A 16,360-nucleotide genomic window follows, 5' to 3' on the forward strand; every position below is an offset into this window, starting at 1 on the left:
GTCTTCTATACACAGAGAAAGCATTGACAGGAACTGGCCAGAGTGCAGAGTGGTCAGAGCACTGTGGCTTCATGGAATTGCCCTGGGTCAGAGGCCCAGCCTGAATATGGGGACTCTCACAAGCTAACAGGTCATTCTAACATCCCAGACCTTGAGGACACTGGTTCAGATACTGAACTTGTGTTAGAATTGGTTACCTAGAGAGCGAGAGAAGGAGAAAGAGAGAGAGAGAGAGAGAGAGAGAGAGAGAGAGAGAGAGAGAGAGAGATGACTAATCAAATGCCAATTGACAGCTCCTTTCTGATTCGACTGTGCAGCCAGGCCTGAGAACATTGGCTTAGCCTGTGGTGTTTCTGAAAGCTAACCTCTTGCATGTGTACATGCCTATGTGATCTTTTCCCATATGTGTCAGAGATTCCCTTAACTCACTGGTGGGGGAGGGGAGTGGGGAGAGCAGGTTCACAGGAGAAAGTTCTGACTAATAAAACCAGAACTTGGCCAGAAAAGATGGAACCTATGCATCCACTCCCTACAGCTTCATGGCGCCCTGAAATGGTGAGGTACCTCATAAAAATGTCCCTGCACCTGAGCATCAGGGTGGGGCTGTTCCGGAGGGAGGCACCTCAAGCCGGCTTAGTCCAGACTTCCCAGGGGTGGGAGGTGAGGGGCTGGATGGTGGGGCTTGGGAGTGGAGAAGCCTAGGCAGAGAAAGTGAATGAAAAGGGCCTCCTCAACACCTGTACTGTCTGCTCAGCCCTCAGGCTCAGAGTTCAACCACTTCCTGAAGATATTCTTCCAGAAGCTCTGAGCTTTAGGTTAAAGCAAGGGTTTTTGGGTCTCCTTTTCATTTTAGAGCACACCCAAGCGGAATGGATTAGGGATGAGTCCTCCCGAGCTTCAAGCCCTGCAGAGTTGCAGCACTGCTTTTTAGAAAGGAAGCGTTCTTTGAACTTAAAAGTGCAATTTGTCATAAGTGGCCTCAAGAATACTTGCTTCCAGGTTGACAGATGAAGGGATGGTGTTTTTGGATGGAGGACTCTGAAGAGTTCTCAGGATGGGTACAGGGTAGAAAGACCTGTTCTGACAAGATGGGCTTTGCAAAATTTCTGAATGTGAGTGGAAGCCATTTGGGGTCTACAGTAAAGTCCTGGTCCTTACCAAACCCCATTTGCTTTGCTACTGTGTGTGTTAGGGAGGTAAGGCTGTGTGAGCACACGTTTGCAAGGGCTTCAGGATGTCCTGGAGGAGTTGGCCCTCCTCTTCCACCTTGTGGGTCCCGGTGGTGAAACTCAGGTAGTCTTGGTGGCAAACACTCCCATCTACTGAGTTATCTAAATAGCCCAAGAGAGAAAGATTGATTTTTCTTTTGTATGTAGAAGTGTTTGCTCTTATGTATGCATGTGCACCACATATGTGCCTGGTACTTGCAGGGGTCAGAAGGTGGTGCCAGGTCTTACAGACAGTTTTGATATACATTTTGTTTCTCGGCATCCATGCTGGGCAGCTCATAACTGTAACTCCAGCTCCAAGGGATTGAATGCCCTCTTCTGGCCTCTGTGAGCATGTGCACAAACCCACACATATATACACCTAAATAGAACAGAAATACGATTAAAAAAAAAAAAAAAGGATCTAATGTAATCTTGATGGGCTTCTCAGAGAGGAGTTTGTGGGTGTACCAGGAACGCTGATATTTGCATCCTTCAAATGAACAGTTTGCACTGATGGGGAGCCGTGAACTCTTCCCTACAAAAGCATCTGCACATACTTCAGGATCTGCAGTCATTCAGACTTGGGGGCAGCCATATTCAGCATCTATCTCTCTCCTCGGATCTTGCATTGTATTCCACCAACCATGGGTAGAAAACAAAGTGCTGGGGGTGTAGCTCAGTGGGAGGACCTGTGCTTAGCATATCATAGGCCCTAGGTTTAAGATGGTTCCCAGCACCAAGCCACAATAGCAAACAGAGCAATGACTACGTAGCCATGTTGAACACACCTGAACTCGGCTCCTTGCCCTTGCTCCTAAACTGTGAGCTGTAGTAGGTATTTGCATCTGCATTGCTTTAGGTATTACAAGGACCCTGGAGATGATAACAGGGACATGAGAGGCTGTGTGGGCTATATGCAAATACCATGTCATTTTATACCCAAAGCTTGAGCACCCACTGGGTTAGCTGTCCTTACCGGTCCTGGAATCAGTCCTCTGTAGATACCCAGGGCTGGTTCTAATTCAAATCTGCTGCCATGGTTTGAAAACAGTCATGAGGACTGGGTGTGGTGCTGCACCCAGGAGGCAGAGCAGGCTGACCTCTGGTCCATGCAGTCAGGCTAGCCAAGGCTAAATAGAGAGACCCTGTCTCAAAAGGGAGGGTGGGTGCATTAATCAAATGGACATGCTTGCATCCTAATAAAACTTTATTTATAAAAAACTTCTTGCTAGGATGAAATTTGTCCATCTGTGACTCTCTGTTTTCAATCAAGTCTGAGACGAGGGACAGAGGTCTACTCTGCCCTTTTTCTGTATTTGCTATCCAATTTTCTCAGCGTCATAAAACAATGTGACTTCTCTTTCCACCTCTGTCAAAGGCGAGGTTGGCTGCCAATGTGCGGACTTATTTCTGGGCCTTCTGTTCGGCTCTGTTGCTCTGGATGCCTATTTTCACGACAGGACCACGCCTCTTTAGTTACTGTAGCTTTGTAGAGTATTTGGCTGCATTTGGGAGACAGACTGAGGCACTGGGCTACATAGTGAGTGCCAGGCCAGCCTGGGCTTCATACGGAGTTCAAAATCAGGTGGAGCCAGAGTGAGACCCTGTCTCAAAGCAATACTAGCAAAGATTAATCTATTCCAACAATAAAATCTGCAATTCTTTGCTATAATGACTCCATTTCTAGATATCTAATCTTCTAGATGCTTAGAGAAACTCTGAGGACACACGTGCTCCCTGCTGTGAAGGAGAGGAGCTCGATGGGGCTCTGCCACTCTCTCATCACTGTCTCCCACAGCACAGTGGAACCTTCTGGAGAGTAAGGCTGAAGCAGCGATGGTTCCCGGGCCTCCAGGAGGCCCAGTGCAGAGTCTCCTCTAGGGTGGAGCAAAGGGCACCCAGAGAAAGAAATGCCCGAGGAAGTTTTAAAACACAAATGCCAGACAGCCTGTGACAGTCAGTGGACAGAACAGATGGCCCAGAAGAAAGACAAACATCACAAAGGCCCTGAATGGAGACAGAGCACGGCCTTCCCATAATGTGAGTAGTTGGAGGGGAGAGATCGGTCATGGCAGGGAGTCCTTGCTGTTCAATCGTGGGGCCTCAGTTCAGCTCTCAGATCCTAGTACCCATGGAACAGACTGGGCACGATCCCAGCCACATGGGTGACCCCCGGTTCAGGGGGCCACCCTGCCTCAAAGGAATAACAGGGAGATAGAGGCAGGCTCTGCATGCCCTCTTTTGGCTTCCACTATACACATGCGATGCAATAAAATTAAAAAACTAGGAGAGGCTTGACGCCACCAGTTTTGGGGTGTGAGATATGCTACAGTGAGGAGCAGGTGAGAGCTGAGGTTACATTTCATCCCCTGGGAGGAGGGACACTTGCTGTGGCTGTGGTGAGTTCCGGAGAGAGAACAGTGGGGAACTAGGAGGTTGTTGGGTAGACAGCGACTGTGACAGAGAGGGTTCTGGGGAGCACAGCACGGGAGGCTGCAGCGTATGAGGTACCACATGTGACTCTTTGACATGGGCTTCTTTAGCCTAATGTATGGTAACACTGATTCGGACACTGGCAGCCACACGGGAGGAGCAGGTCACCCGATGCCCTTCTGGTTTAATGAATTCTCTCTTATTAGTCTGCCCACATAGGTGGATGACCAGGTACCCAGAATCTTATAGTTAGGCTTGCCTCACTGCCTGTCAACACAGCCCCGAGCCAGCCTTACCCTTGCTTTGATGCCTATGGGCCATGACTCCACAGCTCTCTTTACCATATGGACAGGGGGCCACACAAAGGGGAGGCCAGTAGGCAGCCCTTGGAGCAGACTGAGTGGGTTTTTGGGGGGGTTGGGAGGCTTGTCCTGGAGACATCATCCCTGGATACCTTCTGGCATCCTCTCACCAGACCAACATTTCCTGAACTGAGAAATATTGTCAACAGCATGTTTAGCAATATGTTAGTGACACATTCCCCAACAGGTGTGTCAGGCTCTGAGGACAAGGGCATCCTTCACAGACAGACTCTAGTGCTGCACAGAATGGACTTGCCCAGGCCAAAGACCCAGGGTGGTGCCCAGCATCAGGGGCTCCATGGGACTTGGAAGAGGAGCAGATGCAGAAGCCTATCCTACAGCCAGCAGGAAAGCATTTTAGTCTCCAGGTAATTCCCATCAAGCCATGATGCTGCAAGTGACATCCACACCCTGAAGGGTTTATCTCCCTCCACTGAGGGTGCTCAGCTGCAGTCCTGACATCCAGCCATGTATCATTCTTTACCTTCCCAATCCTCAGCTCAGGTCTGTATTCCCTGGGGATACACTGGAACCAGAAGCTGGCTGGCTTCTTGGTCTTGATCCCATACTGACCTCTAGGGGACATCTGGAGCACAGCAAGATGCCGAGTGCTTGGTCCACAGCAGGAGGATCTGCCTCTAGCTGGCTTCCTCAGATTCTGACTTTGATGAGCTATGGGGTTTGCCCCATCTGTTCCAGGAGCTGGAATTCCAGTGATGTCTAAGGATTCACTCTGCCTGGCTGGTTCGGTGACACTCAGAAGCCCACAGGCAGGAACTGGCCCATGTCCACCAAGCTGTCTGGCTAAGCAGAACAAACCAAGTCACCTGCCATGTCTACGGATGTATGGCCTCAGTGGGTGCTCTGGCTAGAGCTGTGTGGAGGGCAGAAAGAGGTTTGTTTTCCTGGAAGAGGCTTAAAATTCAGAGCCACAAACGCAGTCACATTATATAGTCCTGCAGGGAGGACGGAAAGAGCCGGGTTGTTGTGATGGCTGACTCCAGCTTTCAGCCTCCCTGGAACCTCTGGATTTTGGGAAAACAAAACAGTTAACAAGATCATTGCTTATAAAGAATTCCCTCTTGAGGGTCAGGTCCTCCAAACCTATTTCTCCTCTTTGCTAAATACACCATCTTCTCTGGCTATAGATGAGACAGTATGGAAACCACTGAAGCAGCTGGAGCCCATGGGAACCTGTCCCTGCTCCTGGGCACCCCTGGGATACCCCCTGGGGTACCCTGGCCTCAGTGCTTCTCTGGTCTCCAATTTCTCAGCACAGGCTCCGTTTTGACATGCCTTTGAAACATTGGACCTCAGAGGGTAAAGGGATGCAGAGGCTTGTGTGGTTGTGGATCGCAGATTCATCCTCTCTTAAGTCAGGCCTAGATTGGCTGAGCAAGTATTGCTTTATGGCCAAGGAAACTGAGGTTCTGAGATGTTGAGGGGAACTTGCTGAGGATGCATGGCTGGTCAGTGGTCAAAGTAAGGTATGGACCCCATTTCAAATGATGGTACAGCCTACTCACTCTGTACCCTCCACAAAGGTCCCCAAAAGAGTCCAGGGTCACTTAGTGTCTGCCCCATTTGGGGGTTCTCTGTCCCAGGTCTGGTTCCATTGGTCCCAATGCATCCATGGACTGGGTGCAGTAAGACAGTTCTGGAGCCCTCAGCACTGGCTTTACACAAACCTTGGAGCCGGGTTATCCTGGTCTACCCCTAAGGTTTCTCATGGTGAGCACAATCTGGACTGGACTCGTACCCTGGCTCCACACCGGCTGGAGCTTTAGTCTCTGTCACCTTCAAACTGTTAGACAATATTTATAGGTTCCTTTGTGTGGACCAGGTGTCTGTACTGAGCAGACTGGACAACAAGAGCCTTCCTCATGATGGTGTTTCCTGCCACTAATATGGAAACTAAACTGCTATGTGCTTTCCCAGAAATCAGGGAGTCTTCTGCTACCTTAACCCGTTCAAAATAGCAGTTTGATGCTGGCCAATCAGCTTTTTGTCCCTGATATTCAGTCTCTTTGTTCTTATATAAAACAGTTTCCTTTTTCTTACATAAAACATAGCAACACTATATTTTAAGTTTAAATTACTGTGCTTAGGAGATCTATAGAGCAAAAATGCCTCACCAGGTTGTGCTGTATGCCTTTAATCAGGAGGCAGAGGCAGGTGGATCTCTGTGAGTTTGAGGCCAGCCAGGTCTACAGAGGGAGTTCCAGGACAGCTAGGGCTACACAGAGAAACCCTGTCTCTAAAAAACAAAAGCCCCTACACAAAAGTTCTAAAGACCTGTAAGCCCCACTTGTTCAGGACAGATAACTTCCTGGAATGCTGAGGGCTGTTGTTCGTGTAAGATAACACACTGCACATTTTCACTTCTGTAAACAAGCTTGGTTGCCCCAACTGCACAGGATGTGTGCTTGATCACAGGTAGGCGGAGGCGGTACATAGGCAGGAAGTACGTCAGGATATATGCTTGCCCCTGGTTGGACAAAAGCAGGAAGTATGTAGCCTTGTGAGTTTTGCCTTTATAAGCCTCTGACTAGTGTAATTTGTGGCTATTCTCTGAGCTTGAGTCTCAGGTATGGTCTTGGCCATTATTTATTTTTAAGATTGCTTTATTTATTATGCATACAGTTCTGCCTGCATGTATACCTGCAGACTTCATTATAGATGGTTGTGAGCCACCATGTGGTTGCTGGGAACTGGAATCGGACCTCTGGAGGAGCATCTGGTGCTCTTAACCTCTGAGCTATCTCTCCAGATCCTGGTCAGTATTTAATAAACCCTGTTTTATTAAAATTTATTTGTGGTCAGACAGTGAATCTCTGAATGACTCCAGATCCATCACAGTTCCCACCTTACAAAACCCACTGTGCTGTTCCTGCCAGAGACCTTGTGTTAGCCCTGTTGTCAATGAAGGAAGAGAGGAAGAGAGGGAAGGATGGAGGGAGGAAGAAAGAAAGGAAGGAAGGAAGGAAGGGAGAGACAAAGAAAGAAAGAAAGAAAGAAAGAAAGAAGAAAGAAAGAAAGAAAAGACGGACTTATCTTGGTTTATGGTTTCAGAATCTCACTGGGATCCATTGCTTAGAGACTGAGGGAAGACAGAGTAACAGAGTAGTAGGAATGTCTGGTAGAAGTGGCAAACCTCATGGTGGGGAAGGCAGGGTGGTGGTGGTGGTGATGGTGGTGGTGGTGGTGGTGGTGATGGTGATGGTGATGGTGGTGGTGGGGAAGGCGGGTGGTGGTGGTGGTGGTGGTGATGGTGGTGGTGGTGGTAGTGGTGGTGGTGATGGTGGTGGTGGTGGTGGTGATGGTGGTGGTGGTGGTGGGGAAGGCGGGTGGTGGTGGTGATGGTGGTGGTGGTGGTAATGGTGGAGGTGGTGGTGGTAGTAGTAAACCTGATCTATTGATTTTCCTCTCTTGTCCTTTCATTCCAGCCGACAGGATGGTGGGGCCTGTATATCCCGGGCAGATCTCCTTTTAGTTAGCCCTCTCTGAAAACACTCTCCCCCACATACCCTGAACGGTCTTTCCCAATCTCCTGACCCCTTTGGGGTCACATATCAGAGATCCTGCATATCAGATATTTACATTACCATTCATAACAATAACAAAATTACAGCTATAAAGTAACAATAAAATAACCTCATGGTTGGGGGTCACCACAACGTGAGGAAAGGGTTGCAGCATTAGGAAGGTTGAGAACCACTGTTCTAGGTGTTTCTCAACCTGATCAGGTTGACAAGCTCAGTCATGAGAACATAGGTAAATAATCTACCACCAGGCTACACTCAGCCCACATAATTACAATCTTCAGCTGTGTTATTACATTTTTGTCTCTTGATAATGCCTTCTTCAACACAAGTCTGTTTGGCTGCCCTCAGCATTATGGCTTCCTCCCCACAGAAGTCCACTTAGACACCACCACACAGAAGTGTCCAAAGAACCCAGTCAGCATCTACTCTGCCTCTTCCATTTCTCAGGGAACTGGCCTCTGGATGAGGTACTACCTGGAGCCGACTTGGGTGAGACACCAGAGCAGTCCTCAGCCAGGCAGAAGGTTCCCTGGAGACTAGATAGTGCAATTTAAACCATCTCTGTAGTACAAAGCTATGCTTGCAAACATAGTCCAATGCATTATAAACCTATCATTTGGTGATAACAGCAGAATGAATTAAGACACATCACACACACACACACACACACACACACACACACACACACACAGAGTATGTGTGTATTTATGTGGAAGCCAGTGTGTATAGAAGCCAGGAAACTAGAAAGGGACTAGAGAGGCCTGAAGGGAAAAGAGCAGAGGCAATAACAGGACACATGTAACTAGGGACGTTTATGTGGGAATGGGGAGCAGAGGGAGTGGGGAGAGGAGACTAGAGGTCAACTAAAACCAAGGATATATGAAAATACAAAATGAAATTGGTCTCTATGATGGCTGTTCTTGGTTGTTGGCTTGACACACCTGGGGAGAGGAGAATCCTCAGCTGAAGATTTGCCTCCATCTGATTGAACTTTGGGCACGGCTGTGAGGCATCTTATTGATTCCTTACTGATGGACTGATGGTGGAGGGTCCAGCCCAGGGCAGCTGGCCCCAAGCTAGCTTAACAGAAGCAAAGAGCACACCAGCAAACAGGGTACCTCCATGACCTTGGCTTCACTTCCTGCCTCCTGGTCCCTGCCTTGAATGGCTGCTGGTGCTTTTCTCCGTGATGGGTTGTGAGCTCCCTAACTTGGTTCTGGTCATGACATTTACCACGTCAGCAGGAAACAAAGAGTCACAGAGCTCTGGAGGCCTGGGTATTTCCCTATAGGAGTGGCTTTTATGCCGGACCACTTCCTGTTACCCACACCTGAGTTTATGACACTGAGATGACTTAGGGTGTTACCTCTAGGTGCCCCATGATGGAGCTGGTCAGAGAAAGACCACACTTGGGACTCTCAGCCCTTCCAACTCCCCACCTCTAGATGTAGATGGAAGAAGGGGCTAGAGACTGGGTTATGAAAACTAACTTTAAAATAAAAAAAATTAATTACATATTTAGTGTGTGTTTGTGTGTGTATACACTAGACTTCCTAAGGGCTTCACTGTGCCGGTTCCAAAGTGATGTTTTTTTTCTTTTCTTGATTATTTTGAGACTGAGTCTTGCTATGTGGCCCAGGCTGGCCTCAAACCTGTGGCAATTCCCCTGCCTCAGCTTCCTAAGGACTAGGCAGGTGCCACCTTACTCAGCAATCCTGTAGTTGTTTTTTTGACTTTGATACCAGAAGACCATTAGTGGAAGGTCCATTCCTTCCAGATCCTCCAAAGCTGAGCCCAGGTGCAAATGCAGAGGGTGTCGGGTGCAGCAGGTGCTGAGGCAGCAGCCCTTACCTGCTCCACGCAGTCTGGGATGTCTGGGGAACATGGCAGGGTCCCCGCGCTCTCCACTGACAGCACGTCCTTCAGCAGCTCCTCGCACCCTGTGAACAGACAGACAGACAGTGAGTGGCCTGAGCCTCAGACCACAAGGCTGTTCTGACTAAAGGGCCGTGGAGGGAAAAGCTGTAAGAGCAGGTGGCCCACGTCTCCAAACAGGGAAGGGGATGTCCAACTGCATGAGCCTGGCTCAGGGCACCACCCAAGGCGTCAGACAGGCACTTGATGAGAAGAACTTCTTCCATAAAGAGAGGAGACACTCACATATACAGAAGCAGGCAGAGTGCAGGGAAGCACCGAACTAGAAAGTACTTCCCTCTGTGCACAGGGGCCGCCCACAGAGTTCCCTACCAACCCCCAAGCCTTAGGAGGTCAGGAGGCTCCTACACCCTTTTCAGCACAGGCACAGAGCTGGTCCAAGCTGGTCCAGAGAGTCAAACAAATCCCTTCAGAAAATCTTAGGGGTTTCTGGACTTCCTCAGCTTCCCCAGTGAACTTCTGTTTCCCTCATGTTTCTGCTTCAGAACTCTTGCTTCCTTCCTACTTCCTGGAACCCCAAGGATCTTGCAGAGATAAGCTCCCCCAGACCGGACCACAAAAGGGAGAACCTGGCTTCTTTCACAGGTGACAGGATCCCTCTGAAGCAGCTCAGTTTTCTCCTGGCCTCCAGTGCCAGCGGTGTGTGTGTGTGTGTGTGTGTGTGTGTGTGTGTGTGTGTGTGTGTGTGTGTGTGTGTGTGTAGGGCGGGGGGAGCAGGCCTCAGAAGTCCTGGTTGCCTCCCTAAGCCATTTCTTCAGGGGCTTGGGGGAACTTGACAGAAAATTTGAGTATTCTGTGAGTTCTCAAAACTGCCTTTGGAATTATGGAAGAATAAAAGAGAGGATTGGGGGAAGTAAGGGAGGAATTAGGAAGGGCTCAGAGAAGAGAGGGCAGATAATAAACAAGGAAGCCCTAAGAGGAGACATGACAGCCAGCTCCCTCCAGCTGTGGCCAGAACTAGATTGGTGTTTGACTTTCTACCCTACCTCTCTCCCTCCCTCCCTCCCTCCCTCCCTCCTTCCCTCCCTCTTCCTCCTCCTCCTCCTCCTCCACCTCCTCCTCCTCCTCCTCCTCCTCCTCCTCCTCCTCCTTCTTCTCTCTCTCTCTCTCTCTCTCTCTCTCTCTCTCTCTCTCTCTCTCTTTCTCTCTCCCTCCCTTCCCCTTTCCTGGAAATGGATGCCAGAGCTTTGTACTAGTTAGGCAAGCTCTCTACCACTGACTGAGCAAGTCCTCCTAGCTCCACACCAGAGCTAGAGAGTGGGGGGTCCTGGGAAACTCCTCTGAAGCACAGCCATCCTAGCAGGAAAAACACGGAGAAGAGCAGTTTTCCAGAGAGGCAGATATGAGAAGGGCAGAAAGGCAGCCTTGCCCAGTGATGGCACCTGGGGTAGAGGCTTAGAGAGAGCAAAGCCTGAGACCTTTTCCCTTAACCCTCATGGGTCACAAGCTCACCCCCCATGGCTCACTAGGAGCAGAGCCCATTTCTGGGACCCACCCTGGCTTTGGGACCCCTGTGTGCTCCTAAAAGGACCTCACCTTTCATGGCGAATACTCCACGGCAAAAATCCTTGAAGTTGATTCTCCCCAGGTCATTAGGATCCAAACACTTCACAAGTTTTTCCACCTTTGGGGAGGAAAGAGGACACGCATGAAGCACCCTGGACACTCCAAGGGCCCAGGTGGAATGGAGGTGGGTGGGTCCCGCCAACTAGGTCAAAAGGACAGCAGTGTTCCCAGCTTGGTCTTTTTCCCTCTAGGCTCATGTTATTCTGTTTGAGACTCAAGTGAGAGGCCTCAACAGTGCTGGCCGCAGTCCCACAGCTTCTCCAAACCTGCCCGCAAAGACAGCACACTGAAAGCCAACTCTCTGCTACCAGGTACATTGTTTGTCCCTTTGTAAACAGGGTCTGGCTATGTAGCCCAGGCTGGCTTAAATTTCTGAATTCTCCTGCTTCAGCCTTTTGAGTGCTGGGATCGCAGTCATGCACCAACAACTAGTTGTTAGATCTGGCTAACAATTTGTGTTTGTTTGTGGAAACAGCATTTTATGAAGTCCCAGGTTGGCTTCAAAGTTGCTAAGTAGCCAAGGATAACCTTGAACTTCAGAGCCTTCTGCCTCTGAATTCCTCCAGAATGCTGGGATTACAAGTATACATCACCGTGTCTGTTTATGCAATGCTGAGGACTGAACCCACAGCCTTGTGCATGCATATCACTAGCTATGTCCCTAGTCTATGTATTTTAGCATCTTGACCTTTTTTTCCAAATTAGTTTGTATCTTAGTAGCAGCCCTCCATAACACTCATTCATTTATTCATTCATTCACTCACTCATTCAACAACTGACCACTGTGCACCGCCTACTTGCCTGGTGTTGATGGTGGTAACTAGTTAGTCACACATGATCACACACATGCATAGTCACACATAAATACACATCCATACTCATTCATGTCCTCAGGGAACTTCCCCTCAAGTCATCACCATCTGTGAAAAACGTCATCCTTGGTAGAGTGAGACTGTTTTTGATGATACAGCTGCTTCGGGGTTACCGGGGTTCTGTAGGTAAGCCCAATAAACTCAATGGTTCCCTGCAAAGTTGTACTTCAGTGGAATCATATTTTGGTTTGCCCTACATGGCGGGGAGCAAGTGCTTGTGTATATCTTCCTTATGGGCAGGTCTGCCCGTCCTCCCACTCTGCTTGTCACCTGTGCCAGAGCAAGGCAGGTGAGAAGACTCATCTGCTCTCCCACTGTTTTCCCTGCACATCACAGGATGCTTGTCCAGCATCAGGGGCTGGGCTTGGCAGGGGGTGGGGCTTCAGTAAGCACAGCTTCCACCACAGCTACTCTCCATGCCTGCGCCTGGTGGCTGAGTGTTTGTACCTCTTTCCAGCTTTCCTACTCTGCTGGATCTGAGGGATCACCCAGGAGCTATGCAATGTCTTAAGATGTTCTGAACCTGCTACCTAGTAAAGCAACCCTCGGATCCAGATATTCCCAACTCTAAGGGGAGCTAGAGCAGAGGTTCAGAGAGGCCCATAGTGCTGTGCACTATCCAAAGCTGAGCAAGCCCAGCTCTTCCCCTCAGCTTCCGTGGAGTGGTAGAATGTCAGGTAACAGGGAAGAGGCTTTTTGCCAGCTCAGGCCTGGAGAGAGCATCCCCAGCATTGCAGCTGTCAGCCCTGCTCCCATCCCAACTACCAAGGAAGCTGCTGACATTGCCAGGTGCCACCTGCAGGCTGTTTGGGAGCTCACCCATGACTCCAGCTGGCCATCCTCTCCTCCTCTCCTCCTGCCCCCTCCCCTGCCATTACAGAGAGTCTATGAACTTAAGGAAGGCCTGGGACACAGTGACCCCTATCCCTCAGACTCTAGGACCCTATAGCCCTTTCCAAGGCCAGGGCCTATGCCCTAATCGAGGACAGTCCAAGGCATTCACTCCTGAGCATCAAGGGCCTGAAGAGAAGCTCCAACTTCACACACTCTGAGGGACTGCAGAGTTCTGTAATCCCTAATGCCTAGGGCCTGGGGACATCACTGGGGCAGGCTGTCCATCCTCTGCTTCCAGAGGTAGGGGTGGGATGTCTAATGACAGACAGATGGACCTCCATACAGCCCGCAGAGATGTGATCCAGGCTGCAGTTAGGAGCTCACAACTACAGTGACTCCCTTCTCTTCAGGTACTCCCACAGAGCTCTGGAGTGTGTGCTCCCAGCAGTGGCACAGAGCTCCGGAGTGTGTGCTCCCAGGACAGTAGCTATGCATACTGTAAGACAGCTTTGTGGAAACTGTATAATTAGTAAAGTCTTATATCACATACAATTAGCATCCATAAAGACCACAGTAGTGGTTGCAATGGTCAGTCTATCTATCATCTATCTATCATCTATCTATCTATCTATCTATCTATTAATTTGTTTAGGTTTTTGTTGTTGTTGCTTTGTTTTTGTTTTTTTTTGTTGTTGTTTTTTGTTTGTTTGTTTGTTTTGTTTTGTTTTGTTTTTTGTTTTTGTTTTTTTTTTTGCGGAAGGGTTTCTCCATATAGCTCGGGCTGTCCTGGAACTAGCTCTGTAGACCAGGCTATCCTCAAACTCAGAGATCCACCTGCCTTTGCCTCCTGAGTACTGGGATTAAAAGCATGCACCACCACCACCTGACACAGTAGCTCTTTAAATGAGGCTGTAGAGTGAAAACTTATAAAAATCATTTTATAAAATGCATATAGGCTTTTCTTTAGGCCTCACTCTAAAGGGCATGGAAAATTTTCTCTGAAGAAAGCTAAAAATGTAGACTGGCTGGTTTCAGGAACCAGCTAACTACAAAGGGAAGAGAGGAATGCAAGTCATCTAGGTGGTGCTGAGAAACTAGTGACCAGGATGACAGGGCAGAGCCGTGTCAGGAGCAACTGAGAAATAGTTGAGCAAGTGACAGGGCAAGGCCACAATGACAGGGCAAGGCCACAGTGACATGGCAAGACCACATTTTTTGAGAAGAATGAGTATACAGAGTGTTTTCCACATGACCCTGACTCACTTAGGTTGGGTTCCTCTGGAATTTTCCGCTATTTTTATGTTATATTTCTTTAGCAACCCCTCACCCCCTCCTCACTCCCCTGGCTTGTGGTTTTCCCCTTTTAAAAAGCCCCCCAGCCAGCCCGTCTTGGTCAATTCAGCTCCTGCGTGAGCAAACGAATTGACACAGGAGCTGAATTGACCATTAGCCGGCTAACTCTCCCAAATAAAGCCTCTGCTGTTTGCATCCAGATTCGGTGTCTTGTGAGTTTTTGGGTGGCCGTGACTTCCCGAGACTTGAATGAGGGTCTCCCCTGAGAGGGGGTCTTCAAGGCTTTAGCAGTATTTTGTAAAAATGGGTGAAAAATAGCTATTTAAATAACAGCTGCTATAACAGTCCCATGTTACATTTGAGGACACCAAGGTTCAGGGGAATTGAGCCATTTAGGCAGTCACCAGCAGTGGCAGCTACTGAACAGGGTCTTCCTGACCCTAGAGTACCATCAGCTGCTATTTACTGCTTCCCTGCCATCTGCAAGTGTGTGGCCTCTACTGGGCCACCTATGTGCATGGAATACCCACTCAAATCCCCTACATCCCATGTGTGAAAACAGATCCGGCTGGGGTGCCACTCTGTGAGTATGTACAAGCCCTGGCCTCTCTCCTTAACATGGTCAAAGAAATACAAAGATTTTGGAGGACTGTATTTGAAGTCAGCCTAGGCTACAAGAGAGATCCTGTCTCAGAAAACAAACAAAACAGGCAAAATCAGAACACACAGAGAAGGGAACAGCGGGATCTGGGGCTGTGTCTGCTGAGTACCAGGAAGGGGCAGGAGCTCTCTCACACCAGGAAATACAGCAGGTAACACTGACAGCCAGCACTGATGGCTGCCAGCAGTCAGTCCTAGCAGTCCCAGGCTCCTCTGGCTCCCATGAGAGGAGAAAGCAAGCTCCAGGGCTGGCAGGGATGATGGGAACAGCTGAAGCTCGCACAGCTGGACCAGCAGCTGATCTTTCGTATTGGGAACCATTCAATTACTAGGCTTCCCCTTCTATTTCTGTTGCTCTTCTCTTCAGGCTGGTTTCTTCCATTTATCCCCCAGAGTCACATCTCTCTGATGGAAGGATGCTGTGATGCTGTGAGCCAAGCTGTGGTCAGCTTACCGGTAAGATCTCCCCCAAGCCCAGCTACCTCCCACATCTCTCTCATGCAGGTCTGGCAAGCCGGTGAAGGCCAAGCAGCTCTTTGCTTGCTGAGGTCTCAGCTGCCTTTGGCTTTCAGCACTTAGAGGGGCTGAATAAACATTAGCCCTTCCTACCAGGAATCAAAGTGAGTGCAGAGCAAGTGCCTTTATGCCACGCACTGTTGCATCACTCCATAGACAGGTTACTCCAGCTTCACAGGATTCCGGATCCTGAACAGAATTCTTATTCCCATTTTACAGATGAGGACACACACAAGGCTCAGATGTTTGGGTTTAAGGTCATACAACCATGAGGAGGTAGTGGAGCCCAGGCAACCCCCAGTAATTATTGCTATTGAAATAATTTTGATCACTTACAAGTTCCGGAACAAAGCAAAGAAAAAACAAAGCTAAGAAATTTTGACTCGGAAAATCTAGCACAGGAAACCCTTGCTTAAGAATTGAAATATTGCCGGGCAGTGGTGGCGCACGCCTTTAATCCCAGCACTCGGGAGGCAGAGGCAGGAGGATTTCTGAGTTCGAGGCCAGCCTGGTCTACAGAGTGAGTTCCAGGACAGCCAGGGCTACACAGAAAAACCCTGTCTCGAAAAACCAAAAAAAAAAAAAAAAAAAAAAAAGAATTGAAATATTAAAGGAAAGAATAGTTAAAAGACACTGAACTGCTAAAAGAAAGGTTGGCAGTTAGCATCCCAGACTGTAGACTTCAAGCCTGTTACTAAGATGCCAATATTAAAGTTCTGGGAAGAAGGGCGTGGTGGCAGGATGGTCACTGGATCCAGTCAGCCTAGTCTACACAGGGAGACCTGTCTCAAAGCAACGCCTCCCAAACACAAATAAAACCAACCTGAGAAGACTCCTGGCTCTGGGTGAGCTACACAAGGACCCCATCTTGTCTGTCCCACAGACCATAGCTGAGCACTGCAGGAGAACCTCAAGAGCCAAGACTCCACAAGGTGAACAAAGGAAAACAAAAACTTCAATTTGGGGGATTATCTTTACTCTTCTTTCCTATTTCCTGTGCAGCAGATGGGGAGAGAGGGGGCTCTAAAGGAAACCCTTTCTGATGCAAAGCCGGGGAGGGGTCCCACCTGAGTCAGAAAAGACAAGGAAAATGCCCTAGGTGTTTCTTTCTCTCCTTTCCTCCCCCCCCCCCC

General features: G+C 49.0%; 1 protein-coding gene across 1 annotated transcript in view; it reads right to left on the bottom strand.

Annotated features, from left to right (window-relative positions):
- Rab11fip4 (RAB11 family interacting protein 4) overlaps positions 1-16,360 on the bottom strand; it is a 107,983-nt gene that overhangs the window by 68,088 nt on the left and 23,535 nt on the right. Inside the window, exons 2-3 of the mRNA XM_034506775.2 lie at positions 11,023-11,110; positions 9,403-9,491 (exon numbers count right to left, since the gene is read on the bottom strand). Coding sequence (XP_034362666.1) covers positions 9,403-9,491; positions 11,023-11,110 — 177 coding nt within the window. The remainder of the gene's footprint in view (positions 1-9,402; positions 9,492-11,022; positions 11,111-16,360) is intronic.

Source organism: Arvicanthis niloticus, chromosome 6, assembly GCF_011762505.2.
Source record: "Arvicanthis niloticus isolate mArvNil1 chromosome 6, mArvNil1.pat.X, whole genome shotgun sequence".
In the NCBI taxonomy this organism is placed as follows: domain Eukaryota; kingdom Metazoa; phylum Chordata; class Mammalia; order Rodentia; family Muridae; genus Arvicanthis; species Arvicanthis niloticus.